Source organism: Canariomyces notabilis, assembly GCF_033297395.1.
Source record: "Canariomyces notabilis strain CBS 508.74 unplaced genomic scaffold N656scaffold_11, whole genome shotgun sequence".
Classification (NCBI taxonomy): Eukaryota; Fungi; Ascomycota; class Sordariomycetes; order Sordariales; family Chaetomiaceae; genus Canariomyces; species Canariomyces notabilis.
Genome location: NW_027041833.1, coordinates 483960 through 501363, shown reverse-complemented (window position 1 = coordinate 501363; position 17404 = coordinate 483960). Strand labels below are relative to the sequence as shown.

Here is a 17404-nt window from a genome sequence, read left to right as displayed (position 1 = left end):
TAATTCAAGGCCTGGCCATGCTAGCTGTTGCTGCCTGAGCCCCGTCACACAAAAATACAAGGGGTTCTGGTGGCCAGGCAACAGTTTTTGGGTCCATCACGACGCTCACAACCAATCGAGTTCACTGAGGTGCCCATCACTCAGGCTAGTTTTTCATCCCCGAGAATATGACGGGGATAAGATACTGGAACTATGGACCATGACCACCAATCGAGTTCATTCAGGAGCGCCAGCGTTCAGCCAGACACTCCAGTCCCACAGCGCTTGTAACCCCTATGGAGACAAATATTCAATACGAGTCCCATAGTTGAGATAGCCTCTCGGGCCGCTCCGACTCAGCCCAGGGTTTCTCCACCAGTGATCCTATAATCCCTCACTTCATGTTCTGCAGCAGATACCTCACCGCGGCATAGGCCTCCTCGCCGCTGGGCAGGATCTGGTTGGCCGGCAGCACAAAGCCGTAGTTGCCCGTGTCGCGCAGCTCGGCGGTGAAGGTATACTGAGAACCGACCACGTCGTGGCTGTAGTCGACACTGGTGCCCGTGGCCTTGTAGATGGTTGAGCAGATGGGGCCCGCCTGGAAACTGGTGCCATGGACAGACCGGATGGCCGCCACGGCGCCACTGGCAAGGGATTGGAGCTCGTTGTTGTTCTTTGCAACTGCTGTGCAAGAGTATCCGTAGGCTGTCATTGCAAATGTTAGCTTATAACCCAGATCTTGCTAAGAGTACTAATAACGAGATTTCGGTGCTTACGAGTCATGAACAGCTGCGAATACGAGTGCCAGTCCATGTAGAGCTTGATGCCCTGACTGGCCTTGGTCGAGCGCAACCACGAAGCAAGCGCAGTCGTCTCGGGAGCGTCGCCCTGAGCCTGACCCTTGTAGTCTTGGGCGCACGGGGAGGTCGAGGCTCCGCCACTAACGGACCATTGGTATGGCCAGTTGCGGTTGATGTCGGTGCCGGCGCACGAACTGCTCGTTCTCGTCTGCCGATTCTTACGCCAGAGCCGGTCGCTGGTCTGACTGTAGACGAAGCCTGATAGAGTGTGCTAGTCAGCTATCCAAATTCAGGGGCTAGATGGTAAACAACTACTGTTCAAGTCTTACTTACCATCTGGATTGACAACGGGAAAGAAAATAAAGTCGTATTTGTTCAGGAACCCCTGGACCTCGGCCGTGTTCGAGGTGGTCAGGAGAATGTAGGCGAAGTACTCAACAACCTAGTAGTCTGTGTGTCAGTAATAACCGCTTTCTCTCGCTGTCTGCAGTCTGGTAAGACTTTTGAACACCCACCATGGTCGTAATCCACTCTCGAGCATGCACAGTCCCATGGAAAACAACAGCCGGCTTTCCCTTGCCAGAGCTGCCCCAGAAGTGGATGCCAGTTATGTTCCTCCCTTGCAGCGAGGTTCCTGAAGACACAATTTGAGACTGTGTCGGATACATGGCCTGAAGGTCACGCAAGAACTGCAGGTGGTCGTTGTAGCTATGGTACGAGTTGAACCATGAGAGATTGGCCGAGCCCGCTAAGATGCTTGTGAGTGAAAATCAGGCATGACGGTGGACCGGCACAACATACCCGCGTAGGTACTGAAGGCCGTTTCTTCGGCGATGGACGCGCCCAAGTCCTCGTGCATCGTCACGGCCTCCATACCCGCTATCTCAGCCTCGAAAGAACTGATCTGCGAAGGCGGGACCACGATATCCGCAGCAACACCTGGCCGGGGTGCGCCCTTCCATGTTGTCAAGCCAAGTTTGTCGATGATCCTGTTGACCCTGGCTACATCCTGGCCGACGCCAACGCGGAAGACTTTATACCCGTCATAAGACTTTCTCCCGGCCGACTCGACAGCAGCAGCCGAAGAAAGCCCAAGAAGGGCAGACAGAGCAAGGACAGCGACCTTCATCTTGACTTGTCGTAGAGGACACTCGGAGCACAGCTGATGATGGGTACTAATCGTGGTTCAGGTTTGATGCCAAGGCATCCTGGGGGAAGCTCTTATAGTAGTACCTCAGCTAGATGTGGCATTAACAACGGCGACATCAACCTACCAGACCATCACTTGCCGTCCGCCCCATGCGTCGGTTTCGCCCAGAGTGTGGCTCGGCAAATCAGCTTCCGCTTTTGGGGAACTGAGCCGCGATAGGGGGTTATGCAATTCCATTGCGACCTTCCCCAAGCCCCCATCCATTCCGTTTCAACGTTTGGGGAATATGCGCTGAGCCCCAGAAGCCTGCTACGTCAGGGTCGCGCCGCACTAGTCCCGGGGAATATGTTAAGGAACTCTGATGAACTCGGATAGGTAAGTAGCTGTCTAGCTGAGATGGAGGCCCGAAAATTCGAGGGAGCCCGTTGCGGTATTTCATTCGGTCATGCGGCCCCAAGTGCCGAGCCAGGGTCTTTAGAGAGATTGACCTTCCGCATTTAGACCTAATGCAGGTTAGATATCTTGGTGTCTTCCGGCTTTTCGACGGCTAGATCGTGTGGGGATGTGACATTACATCTTATCTCACCACACTTCGCCTATGCGAACCAAACGAGATAGGGTATGTAGGTACCTTATTATGTAGTTGAAGACTTTAACGTTGGGGTAAGAGTGCATTTCCTAGGTAGAGACCGAACAACCACAGACATATTGGTCAAACTTCATTTGACATGAATCTTTCTTCGGTTGACTGGTTGTAAAGTTGAAGTCCGGGACCGGGTATTGAGAATTTGAGGTACCCTGGCTCGAGCCTGGACACCGGGTTACACCTTCCTTCCCCCACTCCAGATCTGGCCTTGCCACCTGCAAAGTCTGGCACCTGAGGTCTTCAGCTACCTAGATACCTACCTAGGGAGTAGCAACTCAGACAAGGTAGAACTCTGTCAGCTGTCGCACACCCACAACCTCCCCATCCATAACCCCGTCGCAATACGCCTCTCCCACAAATCGAAACATCCTCTTCGTCCCCCCGTCCCCATCCCCCGCCACAATCACATCCTCCACCGGCCGCAAAACAAACGGAATCCGCCCCCCGCAAAACACCACCACCACATCCCCCTCCCTGACCCCGGCCGGTCCCATACCTAGATAGCCCTCCGCCGTGCAAAACGGCTTCTTCCCCATCACGTATTTCATGCTCTCGTGATAATCACCTCCCAACTCCCCGCGCTCCCTTTTACCTTCCCAATCCCACTCCACAAGCCGCCTATTCTGCTCTGCAACATCCGCCAACTTCTCACACTCATCGAACCAGCGCAGACTCTCCACGCACTGTGCCCACTGCAGCTGCGCAGCCTGCGCCGTTTCAGAAGAACCACCTCCCGGCCGGCGCATGCGCGGGCCGCTGCCCCTGCTCGTCCAGAAGAGATCGCCGATGGGCACGCGCCAGCGGGCCTCGTGCCGTCGGGACTCGGAGGGGTAGAATTGCGGGAGGTTAGCAGAGACTGAGAGGCTGTGGGCAAAGAGCGCGTCGACCTGGGCGAAGAAGCCCAAAAAGCGCGCCGCGTCCCACGACATGTCGTCCCAGGTGCCGCCGGCGGCGATGGCGGAGACGGTGTCGACTAGGTACCCTGCCAGGCCGAGGGCGGAGTGTGGCATTGACGGGGTGGTGGGGAGCGATCGGACGCTGGTTTCCGGGCCGCAGGCGCTAAAGAGGTGGGTGTCGGTCGCTTCGTGGATGGTGTAGAAGGAAGGGCGGAGGTTGCCGCGCCAGTCGGGGACCCACGAGGGGAGGTCGTTGGCGAGGTCCGGGGCCTTGGGGAACTGCGAATAGCAGAGGACGTCGATGCGGCCGGTGGAGGGGTTGGTGATCATGGCGCGGGCCGCGCGGGTGAGCATGCGGGCTTCCGCGGGAGCTTCGCCTTTCTCGGCGTAGTCTGGGCTGATGTCAAGTGAGTGAGTGTCGACTGCTAGGCCTAAGAGAGAGAAGATGCGGTCGCGGTGGAACGTGGCTTGGGTATTGCGGCCGACGTAAAGCTTGCGCAGAAGGGCATGGAGCTGGTCCCCCGTGGCGCCTTCCTCACCGCGGTCTAGCTTTCGGCGGCGTTGACGACAGCTGAAGAGACGCGCCGTGGGCTCGTTGGCAACCTCTTCAAGAAGCTCGAGTGGCACCGCACTCGTGATCAGTCGGACGGCAGAGAACTGCAAAACCTGGATGGCTAGCATGACAAACTCAACCGGGACCCGCTTGCTGCCACAGACGAAGACGGTGTTGGCGCAGAGACAAAATTCCTGGACGGTCCAGGCTCGTCCGAACCACGGCCGCGCAAGCCAGTGTCTGAGGGTCTGGCGAGTAATGAGTGGAGCGAGTTTCTCTGCCGCTAACCTCACCAACTTCTGGAACTCCGCAGTCTTTGGGTCGCCAGGGTCGATATTGTTCATGATACGGCTCAGAAGCGGCCACCTTTCCTTGGTGTAGTAGCTTTCCATGCCGAAATTCCGGGCCTCCTGTCCCACCGTCTGCCACGCATCCATCAAAACGTCTGAGCTGTGCTCTTCGGGGTTCACCCACACCAGCACCTGCTCGGCTGGGCCCAGCCACACAAGTACCTGCTCGGCCCTGGTGTAGATGGAACCCATGAGTCGCACCTGTTGTCCCTTTTCATTGCCATCTCGTTGATTAATGCAGATCTGGTCGATCCACAACCAGACGGAGGTGCTCGCATCGCGGAAATGGAGCAGCGCGGTGTGCAGCGACTCGGTGATGGCCAAGGCCTTGGGCTCACCAACACTGTCCTCCTCAGGATCACCGGCATTGCCCTTCGACTTCTTCGCGGGGAGCACAGTTATAAACTGCGACCCGCCACCATTGCCCCAGCAGTATGAAAGTGCTTTATAGTCCTGTAATGGCTTTTCGATCTCCCTTACCACGATGCGGCATTTGAGCTGCTCCTCGCTGGCTGACGGCAGTAGTTCCAGCAGGCGGAACTGGGTGTCCGCCGCGCCTAGCTCCGCCTTCTCCTCCTCGCTGTAACAGAAAGGGGGGTAAATCGGACTCTCGGATAACTTATCCATTGTAGTAGCTACTAGTAGTGATGCTCTCACGGCGGCTCTGTGTCGGACAAAGTTGAGGTGCGCGAAGGACTGCGTGGAGACAGTCTGACCACCAAGAGTCCAAGACAAACTCCGCGCGCTTCCTGTTCAGCTGAACCCTTGAGGCACAGCTCAAAACCAGCTAACCGTGTTGGGCATCGCGGACAATACTAGTATCACAATTGATTTATGTATTCGTCGCTTTTGGTCATGTCTGGCTCGCTTAGACACATACTCGTCAGACGGTGAGGTTGCTAGGGGGTTCGCGCCCAGGATGCATCACCTCAAAGTTCGCCGTCGTTTATGACCTTCTGATCGCCGTTGTGCATCCCATCTGCAGTCTCCAACTTGTTCACAGGCAAGCACTTCGCAACCGCAACCTCCTTGCAGACATCCCGGCCATTGTTCCTCGAATCGCACAGGGTGTTCGCCGTGATGCCCGGTTTGACCGCGACACGGTGCTCGTGGCCGGGGACTCCAGCCCACATGATGCGCCACTGCACCTTGATGTCGTCGTCGGCCGCGCCGTCCGCCTTGTAGCCCGGGCGGGTCAGACACATGGTGCCGAAGGGGGTCGGCGCGCACGACGTGGTGATGTGGCACAGGTTCTTTCCCGGCCGCGGGTCGCACGTGAAGCAGCCGAGCTTGTTGACGGGCACGGTAACGTTCTGGACGAACGCTGCGCCGCCGGGCGCGCCGTTGAGCAGGAACCGCACCGAGCATGATACGGCAGCCCCCTGCACGGCGTCCTCGGCCACCTTGGCCGTTTCGGCAAAGGCCACGGTGCTCCCGCTGCTCACGAGGATCTCGGTCGGCTCGAACTCGACGCTCAGCCCGCCGTCGCAAGAGACAACGTCGGGCTTGACGGTCACGTCGAGGTTCTTCAGCCCGCTGACAATCGCCTCGGACACCTCGTCGGCTGCCGAGCCGATGATCATGCCGCCCGTGGCGCTCGTCACGACGGTGGCCTGGCCGTCTCGGTCGAGCCTGCCCACGTTGACGCCGATAACGCGGATGTTTCCTGCGGTCAAGGCGCCAGTGGCACCCGCCAGAGTGTGTCCGCCGCTGGGGTCGTGGCTGGGCGCGTCGCCGATGAGAACAATAATCCGGCTACCCCCCGTGCGGAAGGAGATTGCGCCGGTGGAGAGGAGATAGAGTGCATTGATCCAGTCCTCGGCTTCGTCGCCGCCGTGGTCTGCCCGGAGGGAGTTGACGGCGTTCTGCAGCGTGATATCGTCGTCTGTCAGTTCCTGGACCACGTCGAAGCCGTTGGGGTCTGCCAGATCGCCGAAGCTGGCCACGGCGAACTGGGCGTTGGGCTGCGCGTCGCTGACGGTCGATATGACGCTGTGAAGGTTCGTCTTGATATTCTCAATGGTGTCGTTCATGCTGCCGGTCACATCGACTAGGAGCACTACATCCGGTTTGGGCACGATTTCTGGAGTGGTTACGATCTTTTCGATGTTGAACGAGGAGCCGGGGTCCGAGGGCTGGTTGACCCTAGCGGGCGAGACGCCTAGATCGGCGAAGGCGGTTCCCGCCAGCACCAAGGCCTGGACGGTGTTGATGGAGACACGCATGGTATTACGTGTAGGGCAGAGCGCAAATAGGAATGAAGATTCAGGTTGCTGCTTGTTTGTGTCAGTATACTAAGTCGTATTAGTAGTAACAAGCAGGAGGACTGGACGAGACCTATCCGGGGGATGGGTGCTCTTTTGGGGTTCCGTCTCGTCTTGTATTCTGTCTCTTGTCTCTCATACGGCACTATGTTATCGAGCAATGCTGATGGTTTGTCATACCTCGGGGCGCATGGGCTGAAAGAGAGGCTGCAGCTGTCTCACACAGCCGTCGGGGGGCGGGCGACAGCCACGAGTGTCTGATTGGAGCCTGGGAAGAGCGGTCTTCCGACCGACCTTTGAGTTACCTTGTGACCAAAGGATTGACTGATACCGGTTCCCCAATTGGACAGTCTCCGCCTTCAAGGCGAGTTCACCAGTCCATAACCGTGTAGCAGCCAGCCACAGTACGCGGGTAACCCGCAGCATCCCAACCTCCATCACAACCCAGACTCATCAGCTCCGCATGACCATAACGTACTCGTAGGAATCAGGGGTCAGTCGTCATTATGGTAAAAGATCGTGGCAGCTAGGTTGAAACCAGAGCACCACACCTCAACATGAGCAGAGCGATCAAGAGTTCCAGACGAACCGCTGACGCCGAAAGGGAGGGTTCCTGAGAAGACGATGAATAAGCCTAGGCATTCAATGCTTCCTTAGTATTGGTCTAAGGAGCGGCAAGAAACGGTTGCGAGAAGGGCAGCTCAGGCCTGATCGGCAGCGGAAATGTGGCCTTGATCATGAGGAGATGTTGGAAGGGCGGGCGGAATAATATACACCGGCGGACAACAAGAAGAGAAACTTGAACCTGAGCTCCTGGCCCACAGTTTGACAAGAACCGTTCGGTCTCAGAGATCGCAAGTCATGGTCCCTTGTCCGTGGTTTTGTCAAGAGATCTTGCCTGGCAAGTCGTTCCAGGGCTTGGTTAGCCGCTCCGCCTAAAACGCCATACTAGGTAGCGTTAGTAGTAGCAATGCTTCCACATCGCCGTCAGTAATATTAGATCATGGCAGCCTCGGATCAAGGACGCTTTTCTTTCGCGTCGGCTCGGCAAGGTCATGCCTCCATTCGCTGAAGCGCAGCGAAACCGGTAAAAATCCGCTGCTGCTGCCATAGCCAAATTAGGTGCTCACGGATCGGTGGTGTTGGAGCTTTCAACTTGTCGGTGCAAGAATACTTGCTGTAGACTGAATGAGGTTGCCATGAGTTACTGCTACTTGTCAGTCAGGGTACTTTGGAAGGGAAGATGTCTGTTAGTGCAACCCGATTTTTTGTATGTAAAATTCATCCTCTCGACTACCCCTCTTAACAGAAGTCGCCAGGCTGCTGTTGTACTGTACAGTACATACATACTTCGCAGCTTCCAGCTTCCCCAAGAACCCGTCGCTGGCAGCGCCGTTGGATCGGCACTCCAAGCTTGCCGTGCAAACAACATGCTGGACGCCGGCGTCTAACGAACGTCAGGTCGCCGTCGAGCCGTTCATTTTCCAGAATCCAGATTAGGTAACTTATTGTCGGTATGCTCTGTATGTTCGCACAGCCTGTGAGGGAATGACGTCGAACGGACCTGGACCTAAATGATGAGTCCGAAGAAAACTTGTACCTAGTCGTTGGAAACCTTGCCGACGAAGCTCTTCTCGAGAGCCAAGACCTCGACAGTCGACATGAGGGCGGTGCATGGCGGCCTATGCAGGAGAGCGACTGTCTAGTAGGGCGCCCCGGAAGCTTCAGTGACGTGTTGGTGCGCCGTGAGACACGGCTGTTGCAGCCTGCAATCATCAATGTTGGCAGTTCAATATGGTGGCAGAATTGAGTGGAGCTCCTCACAGAGCAGAGGCCATTTTGCAGTGGATTGCAAACACCAGGACATGACCTTGATAAAACACGTTAGGCTGTTGGAGCGGTCGAACTGCTGGGCCCTGGCCTGCTGAGTGGGCCCTTTGGTGATCGGGTAATTCGGGTTCACCGCTGCGGTGCCCTACTTCAGGAAGGTACTGTACAGATACAGTACCCACCAGTCCTGGTGTTCGCACCTAATGCGCAGCGGCAGCTAACGTATGTACTGTACCTCAGGTAAAATTCCCTCATCCCATCACCCTTGGCAGTAGCGGAACATAATCTCCAGACAAATCTTCGTCTTGAACTTTCACGGCACTCTCTCAACTAAAACAACACTACAGGACTCAGAACTCCTCTCATCGACAGAAATGCAGCCCATCCGTTGCACTCTTCCAATGTATTTTGACTCTGAAAGTTGAAACACACAGGAACTCGAGGAATTTGCCATCGTCAGAAGGATACCTACCTATCCGAGATCACATCTTGACTTCGGAAACTCTGCAGCGCTACGGATATGAGAGCACTACCCACCTCGTCCCGTTTCTCGATTCGCTGCCGGATGTAGTTCTCTTCGGTTTTGGACGCGTTCCTGGCTTCACACCCGTTACAGCTCCCTTGGTCTCGGGCGTCTCGGAAGTCGCCGGATCCACTCCGGATCCGCCACTTGACGATCCTGACAATTTGGAGCGATTGACGCTCACCACACCGGCGTCTCTAGGACGTACGCCCGCGCAGTCCAATGACACAAACGCAATGACTGCCGACCGAACCATTGAGCTGAATCAGCTGGGCCGTACCCTAAGCCCGGCCGACGGCGGCAGCATCACAGTGCGCGGCCCCGGCCGGAGCTCCGTATCCGATGCCGGCTCATCCTACGCCCGCAGCAGTAGCAGCATGAAGTCCTGGGTCAACCGCTTCATCGACTCCTTCCGCCGCGAAGAACCAAGGGACGGCAACAGTTTTGCCTTGACTGTCACAGACGCAGATGGCGAACCCGTGGCGGACGCGTTTGGCAATGCGTCGGGCGCCTCGGTCGTCCGCGAGCACGGGGGCGGACGCTACTATGACCTGCGCTCGGCCAACTCCAAGACGGCGAGCACGCTGCTGGCCCGCGAGCTGAAGGGTCGCCACCTGCAGATGATCGCCATTAGCGGCTCTATCGGCACAGGGCTGTTTGTGGCATCGGGCAAGGCTCTAAGCCAGGGAGGGCCAGGTTCTGTGCTGCTTGCTTACGTTTTCGTTGGCATCATGCTGTATTGCACCGTCCAGGCGCTCGGGGAACTGGCGGTGGTGTTTCCCGTCGCTGGATCTTTCTCGGCCTTCTCAACACGCTTCTTGGACCCTTCGTGGGGGTTTGCCATGGGCTGGAAGTAAGCCTCACTCTTTATCACCTCCTGGACGCGCAGGTCTGCCACCCTTCACTAACACTGCGCCCCAAGTTATGCTCTGCAATGGATAGTGGTGCTTCCCCTCGAGATCATCGCCGGCTCTCTGACAATTGGATATTGGAACCCACACTTGCCCAAGCCGGTCTTCGTCACAGTGTTTCTCCTCGTCATCGTGGGCATCAACCTTTTCGGGATTAAGGGCTACGGCGAGGCCGAGTTTGTGTTTGCCATCATCAAGGTCACCGTCGTGGTAGGGTTCATGTAAGCCACAGACTGCCCTGGCCCGCCTAAACATTTATTCTTATGCTAAGATGACCCCTGAAGCCTGCTTGGCATTGTCATCAACATTGGAGGAACGCCGACAAGCGGCTACATTGGTGGCAAGTATTGGCACGATCCAGGGGCCTTCAACAACGGCTTCAAAGGGCTCTGCGTCGTCTTCGTCACGGCCACCTTCGCCTTCGCAGGCACCGAGCTCGTCGGGCTCGCCGCCGCCGAAACCGCCAACCCGCGCAAGTCCCTCCCGACCGCCATCAAGCAAGTCTTTTGGCGAATCACGCTCTTCTACATCGTCTCCCTTACACTCGTGGGCCTGCTAGTCCCCTACACCGAGCCGCGGCTACTCGGAGCCAGCAACATAGCCGACGCGTCAGCAAGCCCCTTCGTCATCGCCATCGAGTCGGCCGGCGCGACGGTGCTCCCCAGCATCATGAACGGCGTGATCCTGGTGTCGGTCATCAGCGTGGGCAACTCGGCCGTGTTCGGCTCGTCGCGCACGCTGGCCGCGCTGGCCGAACAGGGGCAGGCGCCCGCGTTGTTCGCCTACGTCGACCGCCGCGGCAGGCCCCTCGTCGCCGTCCTCGCTACCGCTACCGTCGGCCTCCTGGCCTACCTCGCCGACGTGCCCGCCTACCACGGCGTCTTTGACTGGCTGCTCGCCATCAGTGGCCTGAGCACCATCTTTACGTGGGCCAGTACGTGTCTGGCCCATATCCGTCTGCGCCAGGCCTGGCGCCATCACCACCGCTCCCCGGCCGACATGGCCTTCCGCGCGCAGGCCGGCGTGGTGGGCAGCTGGGTGGGGTTCGTGTGCAATGTGTTTATCCTTGTGGTGCAGGTGTGGGTCGCGGTTTCGCCTATTGAGGGCACGCGGGACCACCCGCTGCCGCTCACGGCGAGGGATCGGGCATATAATTTCTTTGTGCAGTGCCTGGCGCTGCCGGTGGTGGTGGTGTTTTGGCTGGGGCATAAGCTGTGGTTCGGGACGAGTTACGTACGGGTGGAGGACATGGATATAGATACGGGGAGGAGGGATTTTGGGAGGTTGGGCATCATCATGGCGCAGGAGGAGGAGGAGAGGCAGGCATGGCCGAGATGGAAAAGGGTTTATAAGACTATTTGTTGATAATGAATGGTTTGTGGGTTTGCATGTCTGTTATTCTTGTGTTGCTTGAGGACTTTGCTCGGTGCACGTGGTTACTGTAGCCGTGGGTTTGAACAGTCACAGATCCAACGAGCTTCATCTGTCGGTCCATGCCCTGGGAATAAACCAGCTAGCCCTGGTAACCGAAGACCCAGGTCGTCAAGCTCATTGGCCATTGTTAAGACCCGGCGAACTCGGGTGATACAAACACGGTTCAGCTCGGACCGGGTGCAGTCTCTGCAGTGAGATCAAACGCCAATAGTGGAGATATATAAGGGGTTTCTGGAGTCTGCAGGCAAGGCATTCCTCTTGTTGTATTGCAACGACAGAGGACAGACACTACACTGCATAGAAAGCCAACATACAACCATAAAGCACGGCATTGAAGTCGGTATGCACCTTTGAGCCAACATGCGCGTCACGAGCCGCCTGTTCGGGTGGAGGCTTTGGAGCTGCTGCCAGTATAGGAAGGTTACACATAAGCAAAGGTCGAGTTCTCCATCCTACGTAGTAGTAGTAGTAGCAGCAGTAGTATAGTAGTAGTTCAGGTGATATAGGATGGGTAGCAGTGAGAACAGGGAAAATCCGGGGAGAGACGGCGATCCTGTCATCTAAGTGACGATTACCGTCACCGCTTCTGCGGCTCCTCACGTGTCGAATCTAGTACAAGGAACGACCCTTTGACATTCTATTGGTGCCCTCATAATCCTGAATAATTCTGATGCCGGCTACTCAATTGCGAAGTTCCTGCATCGTTCCCCAAGGTTCCCCACACGAACGTAAGGACAGCGCGTGCTCCCGGCCACTAACACGCTGTGATCAAATGATCGACACTGTTGTGCCGAGCGGAACACAACGGCTGCCCGAGTGACCACTTTTTGCTCGTGCGCCAAGGTCTGGTCAACAAAGCATGCCGTGGTGAAGGACTTGAAGCGTTCCGCAGTGTCCACCTCATTTCCTTAATTCCTGCCATGTTGGGAGACCTGGGACAAAATCAGAAGGAGCGGTCGTTCCTCGGCTGCATGAACAAGTTTTGTCTTGGGCCCCTTGGGAGCCCGCTATGTCCTTCCTTCTGTTCCCTGATTAATTCATAAATGAGGCCAATTCCGAGGTTGCGTGCCACTTATTCATAATTCACTGTGACTTACACGGCGACCACCTCCAGTCGACGGTGGACACTGGACACCAGACCTGGGAACAAAGCGACCCATCAACATCATGATGATCATGGCGCCTACCTGGCTTCTGCTTGGGCTGCTTGCGCCTGCGGCCCTAGCTCAGCTTCCGGATTTTGCATCAAAGTGTCGTGGCTACCGAGCGAGTAATGTCTTGCGGGGAGATTCCTACTTGATTGCAGATCTTAATCTCATCGCCAACTGCAGCGCTTATAGCCCGGACCTGGCAAACCTGAGGTTGGTTGTTGAATATCAAACCGGTAGGTTCAATGGAATCCATCACAGGATGAGAACAGAATGAGAGCGGCTGATCACCGAGTATACTATTGTCCATCGTCATAGACACGCGTCTGCATGTTCTAATAGAAGATGCCGAGCACCAGGTCTATCAGGTGCAAGAGCAAGTGCTGCCTCGACCACGCAGCGCAAATGCGTCGTCTGAGCGCTCCGCGCTGAGATTCGGCTTCACTGAGGACCCCTTCACGTTCAACGTGACGAGGGCATCCACGGGCGAGGTCTTGTTTGACACGTCCGACACGCCCCTGGTATTCGAATCTCAATTCGTTTGGCTTCGCACAAGTCTCCCGCAAAACCCCAACCTCTATGGCCTGGGAGAACACACGGATGATTTCCGCCTTCCCACCGATGCTTACACTCGCACCTTGTGGAACGCTGAGTCACCCTTCATTCCAAATCGTAACAATCTGTACGGGAGTCACCCGATCTACTTTGATCATCGTGGGGATTCCGGTACGCACGCTGTCTTCCTCCTGAACGCCAATGGCATGGACATCAACATTGGCCGAACCGACACGGGGAGCCAATATCTCGACTACTACACCATTGGCGGCGTTCTCGACTTCTATTTCCTTGCCGGCCCGCAGCCCGCCGACGTCAGCAAGCAGTATGCTGAAGTAGTGGGCCTGCCCGCCATGATGCCGTACTGGACTTTGGGCTTTCACCAGTGCAAGTATGGCTGGCCAAACGTTGACCACGTGGAGCAAGTCATTGCCAACTACTCAGCCGCGGGCATTCCACTCGAGACGGTCTGGGGAGACATCGACTACATGGAGGGCAGGCGAGACTTTACCACCGACCCCAGCCGTTTCCCAATGGCTAGGATGCGCGCATTGGTCGACTCCCTTCATGCCAACAACCAGCACTACATTCAAATCCTTGACCCTGGTATCAGCAACATGGCCAACTACGGCACCTACTCGCGTGGCATAGAGAGCGCCGCGTTTCTCCGCAACCCCGATGGTTCTTGGTATCGCGGCCTGCAGTGGCCCGGGGAAGTGGTGTGGCCTGACTGGTTCGCCCCGGGCACGCAGGACTGGTGGACCAACGAGATCCGGTCCTTCTACGACCCGACGACCGGTATTGATGTCGATGGCCTGTGGGTAGACATGAACGAAGCATCTAACATGTGCGGCGACACGACCTGCCTCAGCGTAGCCATCAACCCGGCCGAGTGGCAACCTCGCAAGCCCCCAGCTCGTCGTCAGACCCAAACTGAAGCCATCAGCAGCCGGTCAATTCCAAATACCCGGAGAAGTCTCTTCGTCCAGCGTCAAGCCGAGGGATCCGCCGACAAGAAGGGCCTCCCCGGGCGCGACCTGTTCCAGCCCGCATACCCCATCGCCAACCACCGCGGCGCCCTCTCGGGCTTTACCCTCTGGACCAACGTGACCAACGCCGACGGCACGGCGCAGTACGACACACACAACCTGTACGGGACCATGATGGCGACGACGACACGCAACGCCCTGCTCTCCCGCAACCCCGGGAAGCGTCCCTTTGTGCTGACCCGGTCGACATTCGCCGGGTCCGGCGCGAAAGCGGCCCACTGGTTCGGCGACAACGCCTCGACCTGGGAGCACTACCGCACCGCCATCCGGCAGCTGCTCGCCTTTGCAGCCCTGCACGCCATGCCCATGGTCGGCTCCGACGTCTGCGGCTTCAACCAGGTCGCGCAGGAACACATGTGCGCGCGCTGGGCATTGCTGGGGGCTTTCCAGCCGTTTTATCGCAACCATGCGGATATTTCAGCCCCGGATCAGGAGTTTTACCGCTGGCCGCTTGTCACCGAGGCCGCCAAAAAGGCCATCGACGTCCGCTACCGTCTGCTGGACTACATGTACACGGCCATGTGGCGCGCCAGCGAGGACGGGTCGCCCGTGGCCAGTCCACTGTGGTTCTGGTACCGGGGGGATGCGAACACGTTTGGCCTGCAGACGCAGTGGTTTTTGGGCCAGGCGCTGCTCATCTCCCCCGTTGTTGAGGACGAGGCGCAGAGTGTGTCCATGTACCTGCCGCGGGATGTGTTTTATGACTTTTGGACTGGGGAGAGGGTTGATGGCAACGGCGAGACGAGGACGGTGGACGGGTTGGGATGGACAGATATCCCCGTGCACATCCGTGGCGGATCGATCGTGCCGCTGCGCGTTCGGTCTGCGAATAACACGGCCGAGCTGCGGAGGCAGAACTTTGAGATCCTGGTTGCGCCGGGAAGCGATGGGACTGCTAAGGGTGAGCTGTACCTTGATGACGGCGAGAGCTTGGATGTGACGGGCCGTCAGTCGGTGATCAGCTTTGCATGGGATGGTAAGGCGTTTGAGGCGGCGGGTACGTTTGGGTTTGACACTGATGTCGTGGTCGAGAGGGTTGTCGTGCTTGGGGAGAATGGGCAGACGAAGCAAGGGCCTTGGGGGTTGCGTGAGGGCTTTGGGTTCTCCTCCTGAGCATTGCGACGGGGCATTGCATGAGGTGGTTAGGGGATGTATCATGGGGCATCATTACTAGTAGCAGCATTCATTACTAGGACGACAGGTAATACCGATCATGAGATTAGTAGAATCATTCTCAGACCTAATTTGGAGTTGAATAGGACAGAGTTGATATTAGTCCTCTACTTCAGCAGACTTCACATTTTAGGGCGGATCTAGAGATGCTAGAGATACCAGACAACGGATAGGTTTGTATTTATTTTTTTTAAAATAAGGGGTTGAGTGGTGTAGTGTTAGCGAATGTATCCATAGATACAGATACTGTATTTGAGCTGCACCTCGCCCTCAGGAGTCAGGGGGCATCCCGTCAGGCAGACGCTGTTCCGGTAACACGCACAAGCTCGCGCTCAGTGTCCTCCCACACCTTCTGGCGCGTGCCATTCTCACGGTACTCAGCGAGCAGCTGCTCGACTTTGGGTTTTGCGCTTTCGCCCTCAATGCTGATCGAGTACACTCCGCTGCCGGGCTTGCCGTCGGTGCCGCGGGCGACCCCGACGCCCGGCGCCAGGGGCACTCCCGCCGCCGCTCCCTCCGCCGCCGTACGCGGCGGAAACCGCGCGCTCGTCGCGAAGAAGAGCTGGCGCTCGCCGGCCTCGTCAAACGGGATGGTCACAAAGGGCCCAATCACCCTGAACACGGCCGTCATGACCGTCATCTGCAGGTTCTTGACGTCCTTGCCCAGGTTTGTTTGGACGGCGCCGGGGAAGTCGTGGATGAAGGAGACCTGTGTTGTTTTTGCCAGCCCACACACATGATCAATGTTAAAGCCCTGAGAGATACAAGTAGTAAGGGTAGTTTGGATGCTAACCTCAGGGGCATCCTTGGCGACGAATTCCAGACCAAGGGTCATGATGGAGCTCGTGTGTCCCCGCTGCGAGAGCACGGGAACGTGGCGGGCCTGGAAATCCGTCGTGTCGATGCGCCCTTCCTTGGTGGCCGTGAAGACGCTTACGACGCGGCGCAGCCCCGTCGCCCGCCGCAGCAGTGGCAGGAGGTTGAGTGCGAGGCGGATGCGGGCGTAGTATGTCACGGCCATGGGGTAGTGCAGGCCTTCTTCGGTGTCTGCAGCAGCATTTATCCATATGTCAATATCAGTCATCCGGCCCAGTCCAAACTCCTAAGCCATTCTACCCTCATTTCCTCGAGTCAGCAACGCACCTTTACCACTAACCATAGTCCCGGTAGAGAGAAACAGGAGATTGATGACCTGTTCCTTGTCCTTAATATCTTGCGAGACCTTGTCCACGGCCTTGATGCTGCTGACGTCGACGCTGATGTAGTGGTACTCCCCTTCTGGATTCAGCTTCTGCAGCTCGGTGCTGATGTGGACCCCCGACTCCTTTGACCGCCCCAGGAAGTAGACGCGCGGCCTAACCGTGTGCTTCACAAACTGCCTGAGCGACGACTCGCCGATGCCGCTGGTGGCGCCCGCGAAGACGGCGACCAGCTCGGCCGGCAGGGCCGTCTTGATCCGGACATTGGATGCCCGCATTTGCTCAAGAGACACCATCTTCATTAAGCGATGATATATATAAATCGAGAGAGAATGTAGGAGATTAGGTCATTAGGATGGTTCAATTGTAGAGTTAATCAGTGATGAGGCCTAGCCCTGTACATGTATTCATACTAGTTTACAATTATAAACCAACAAGATGTGTTGAGCAAGAGGAGTCTGGGTGGCTAATTTAGGTAGACGGTGTGCTAGGCAGTGTGCTAGGCGGTGGGCGGCAAACGCAGGCGTGCCTGTCATAGGGCCATAGGCCACAACAACAACCAACGGATATTGACAAGATTACCCTTAGTTATCCTTACAAATTAAGTACAGAACTTGCTGTTCTAGCCGCCGAATTTGGCAGGGCAGGGCCGCCATTTTCGGGTGTCTCGACAGTGCGGGGCGCTTGGTCACAGCCAGGTACTTGATACCTTACCACAGCTGCCTCCCTCCAATCAATTCAGGCTGCAGAACCCACAACCCCACCTACACCATCTTCCAATAAGCATCCTAGTCCTGAACAGTTGGTTTCGAAAATAAGAAGTCGTTCCCGGAATCCGGGAAACCGCTCTACCTGGCATCCATTTTTGGCTTCCCAGCGCAGCCACACATACATAAGATGGCGCCGCTCGCGCTTCCCGTCGTTCCCGCCTCGTCGGCCGTTGT

The 17404-nt window shown here is 56.9% G+C and overlaps 7 protein-coding genes across 7 annotated transcripts; 2 read left to right on the top strand and 5 right to left on the bottom strand.

The window, feature by feature from the left end:
- Window positions 1–373: 373 nt before the first annotated feature.
- Window positions 374–1908, bottom strand: N656DRAFT_798292 (carboxypeptidase; the record flags this gene model as incomplete). The annotated part of the gene is made up of 5 exons (XM_064817744.1): window positions 374–684; window positions 756–1037; window positions 1113–1221; window positions 1295–1527; window positions 1581–1908. The coding sequence occupies 5 exons, from the start codon at window positions 1906–1908 to the stop codon at window positions 374–376; spliced, it is 1263 nt and encodes a 420-aa protein (XP_064670074.1).
- Window positions 1909–2850: 942 nt separating this feature from the next.
- On the bottom strand, window positions 2851–5001 carry N656DRAFT_709658 (HET-domain-containing protein; the record flags this gene model as incomplete). Its single annotated transcript, XM_064811612.1, has 2 exons — window positions 2851–4722; window positions 4771–5001. The coding sequence occupies 2 exons, from the start codon at window positions 4999–5001 to the stop codon at window positions 2851–2853; spliced, it is 2103 nt and encodes a 700-aa protein (XP_064670073.1).
- Window positions 5002–5268: 267 nt separating this feature from the next.
- On the bottom strand, window positions 5269–6898 carry N656DRAFT_779367 (uncharacterized protein). The gene has a single exon (XM_064815177.1). The coding sequence runs from the start codon at window positions 6597–6599 to the stop codon at window positions 5304–5306; it is 1296 nt and encodes a 431-aa protein (XP_064670072.1). The 5' UTR covers window positions 6600–6898; the 3' UTR covers window positions 5269–5303.
- Window positions 6899–7432: 534 nt separating this feature from the next.
- N656DRAFT_92902 (uncharacterized protein) lies at window positions 7433–8453 on the bottom strand. The gene is made up of 2 exons (XM_064819404.1): window positions 7985–8453; window positions 7433–7845 (listed from the first exon to the last, which is right to left on the bottom strand). The coding sequence occupies exons 1-2, from the start codon at window positions 8412–8414 to the stop codon at window positions 7790–7792; spliced, it is 486 nt and encodes a 161-aa protein (XP_064670071.1). The 5' UTR covers window positions 8415–8453; the 3' UTR covers window positions 7433–7789.
- A 296-nt stretch (window positions 8454–8749) lies between these two features.
- N656DRAFT_837036 (amino acid permease) lies at window positions 8750–11550 on the top strand. The gene is made up of 3 exons (XM_064818814.1): window positions 8750–9844; window positions 9914–10123; window positions 10187–11550. The coding sequence occupies exons 1-3, from the start codon at window positions 9228–9230 to the stop codon at window positions 11265–11267; spliced, it is 1908 nt and encodes a 635-aa protein (XP_064670070.1). The 5' UTR covers window positions 8750–9227; the 3' UTR covers window positions 11268–11550.
- A 494-nt stretch (window positions 11551–12044) lies between these two features.
- Window positions 12045–15377, top strand: N656DRAFT_829307 (glycoside hydrolase family 31 protein). The gene is made up of 2 exons (XM_064818578.1): window positions 12045–12720; window positions 12803–15377. The coding sequence occupies exons 1-2, from the start codon at window positions 12504–12506 to the stop codon at window positions 15199–15201; spliced, it is 2616 nt and encodes an 871-aa protein (XP_064670069.1). The 5' UTR covers window positions 12045–12503; the 3' UTR covers window positions 15202–15377.
- Window positions 15378–15553: 176 nt separating this feature from the next.
- Window positions 15554–16756, bottom strand: N656DRAFT_709739 (uncharacterized protein; the record flags this gene model as incomplete). Its single annotated transcript, XM_064811616.1, has 3 exons — window positions 15554–15970; window positions 16055–16308; window positions 16405–16756. 3 exons carry the CDS (start codon window positions 16754–16756, stop codon window positions 15554–15556), a joined length of 1023 nt encoding a protein of 340 aa, XP_064670068.1.
- Window positions 16757–17404: the final 648 nt, after the last annotated feature.

Excerpts from the sequence above, each read along its gene's own strand:
- N656DRAFT_779367 (XM_064815177.1), bottom strand. The coding sequence starts at position 6,599 with ATGCGTGTCTCCATCAACACCGTCCAGGCCTTGGTGCTGGCGGGAACC.
- N656DRAFT_92902 (XM_064819404.1), bottom strand. The coding sequence starts at position 8,414 with ATGATTGCAGGCTGCAACAGCCGTGTCTCACGGCGCACCAACACGTCA. Across the intron at positions 7,846-7,984 it reads AGCTGGAAGCTGCGAAGTAT|TAACTCATGGCAACCTCATT; the intron begins GTATGTACTGTA and ends GACAAGTAGCAG.
- N656DRAFT_837036 (XM_064818814.1), top strand. The coding sequence starts at position 9,228 with ATGACTGCCGACCGAACCATTGAGCTGAATCAGCTGGGCCGTACCCTA. Across the intron at positions 9,845-9,913 it reads GGGTTTGCCATGGGCTGGAA|TTATGCTCTGCAATGGATAG; the intron begins GTAAGCCTCACT and ends CTGCGCCCCAAG. Across the intron at positions 10,124-10,186 it reads ACCGTCGTGGTAGGGTTCAT|CCTGCTTGGCATTGTCATCA; the intron begins GTAAGCCACAGA and ends TGACCCCTGAAG.
- N656DRAFT_829307 (XM_064818578.1), top strand. The coding sequence starts at position 12,504 with ATGATGATCATGGCGCCTACCTGGCTTCTGCTTGGGCTGCTTGCGCCT. Across the intron at positions 12,721-12,802 it reads GGTTGTTGAATATCAAACCG|ACACGCGTCTGCATGTTCTA; the intron begins GTAGGTTCAATG and ends CCATCGTCATAG.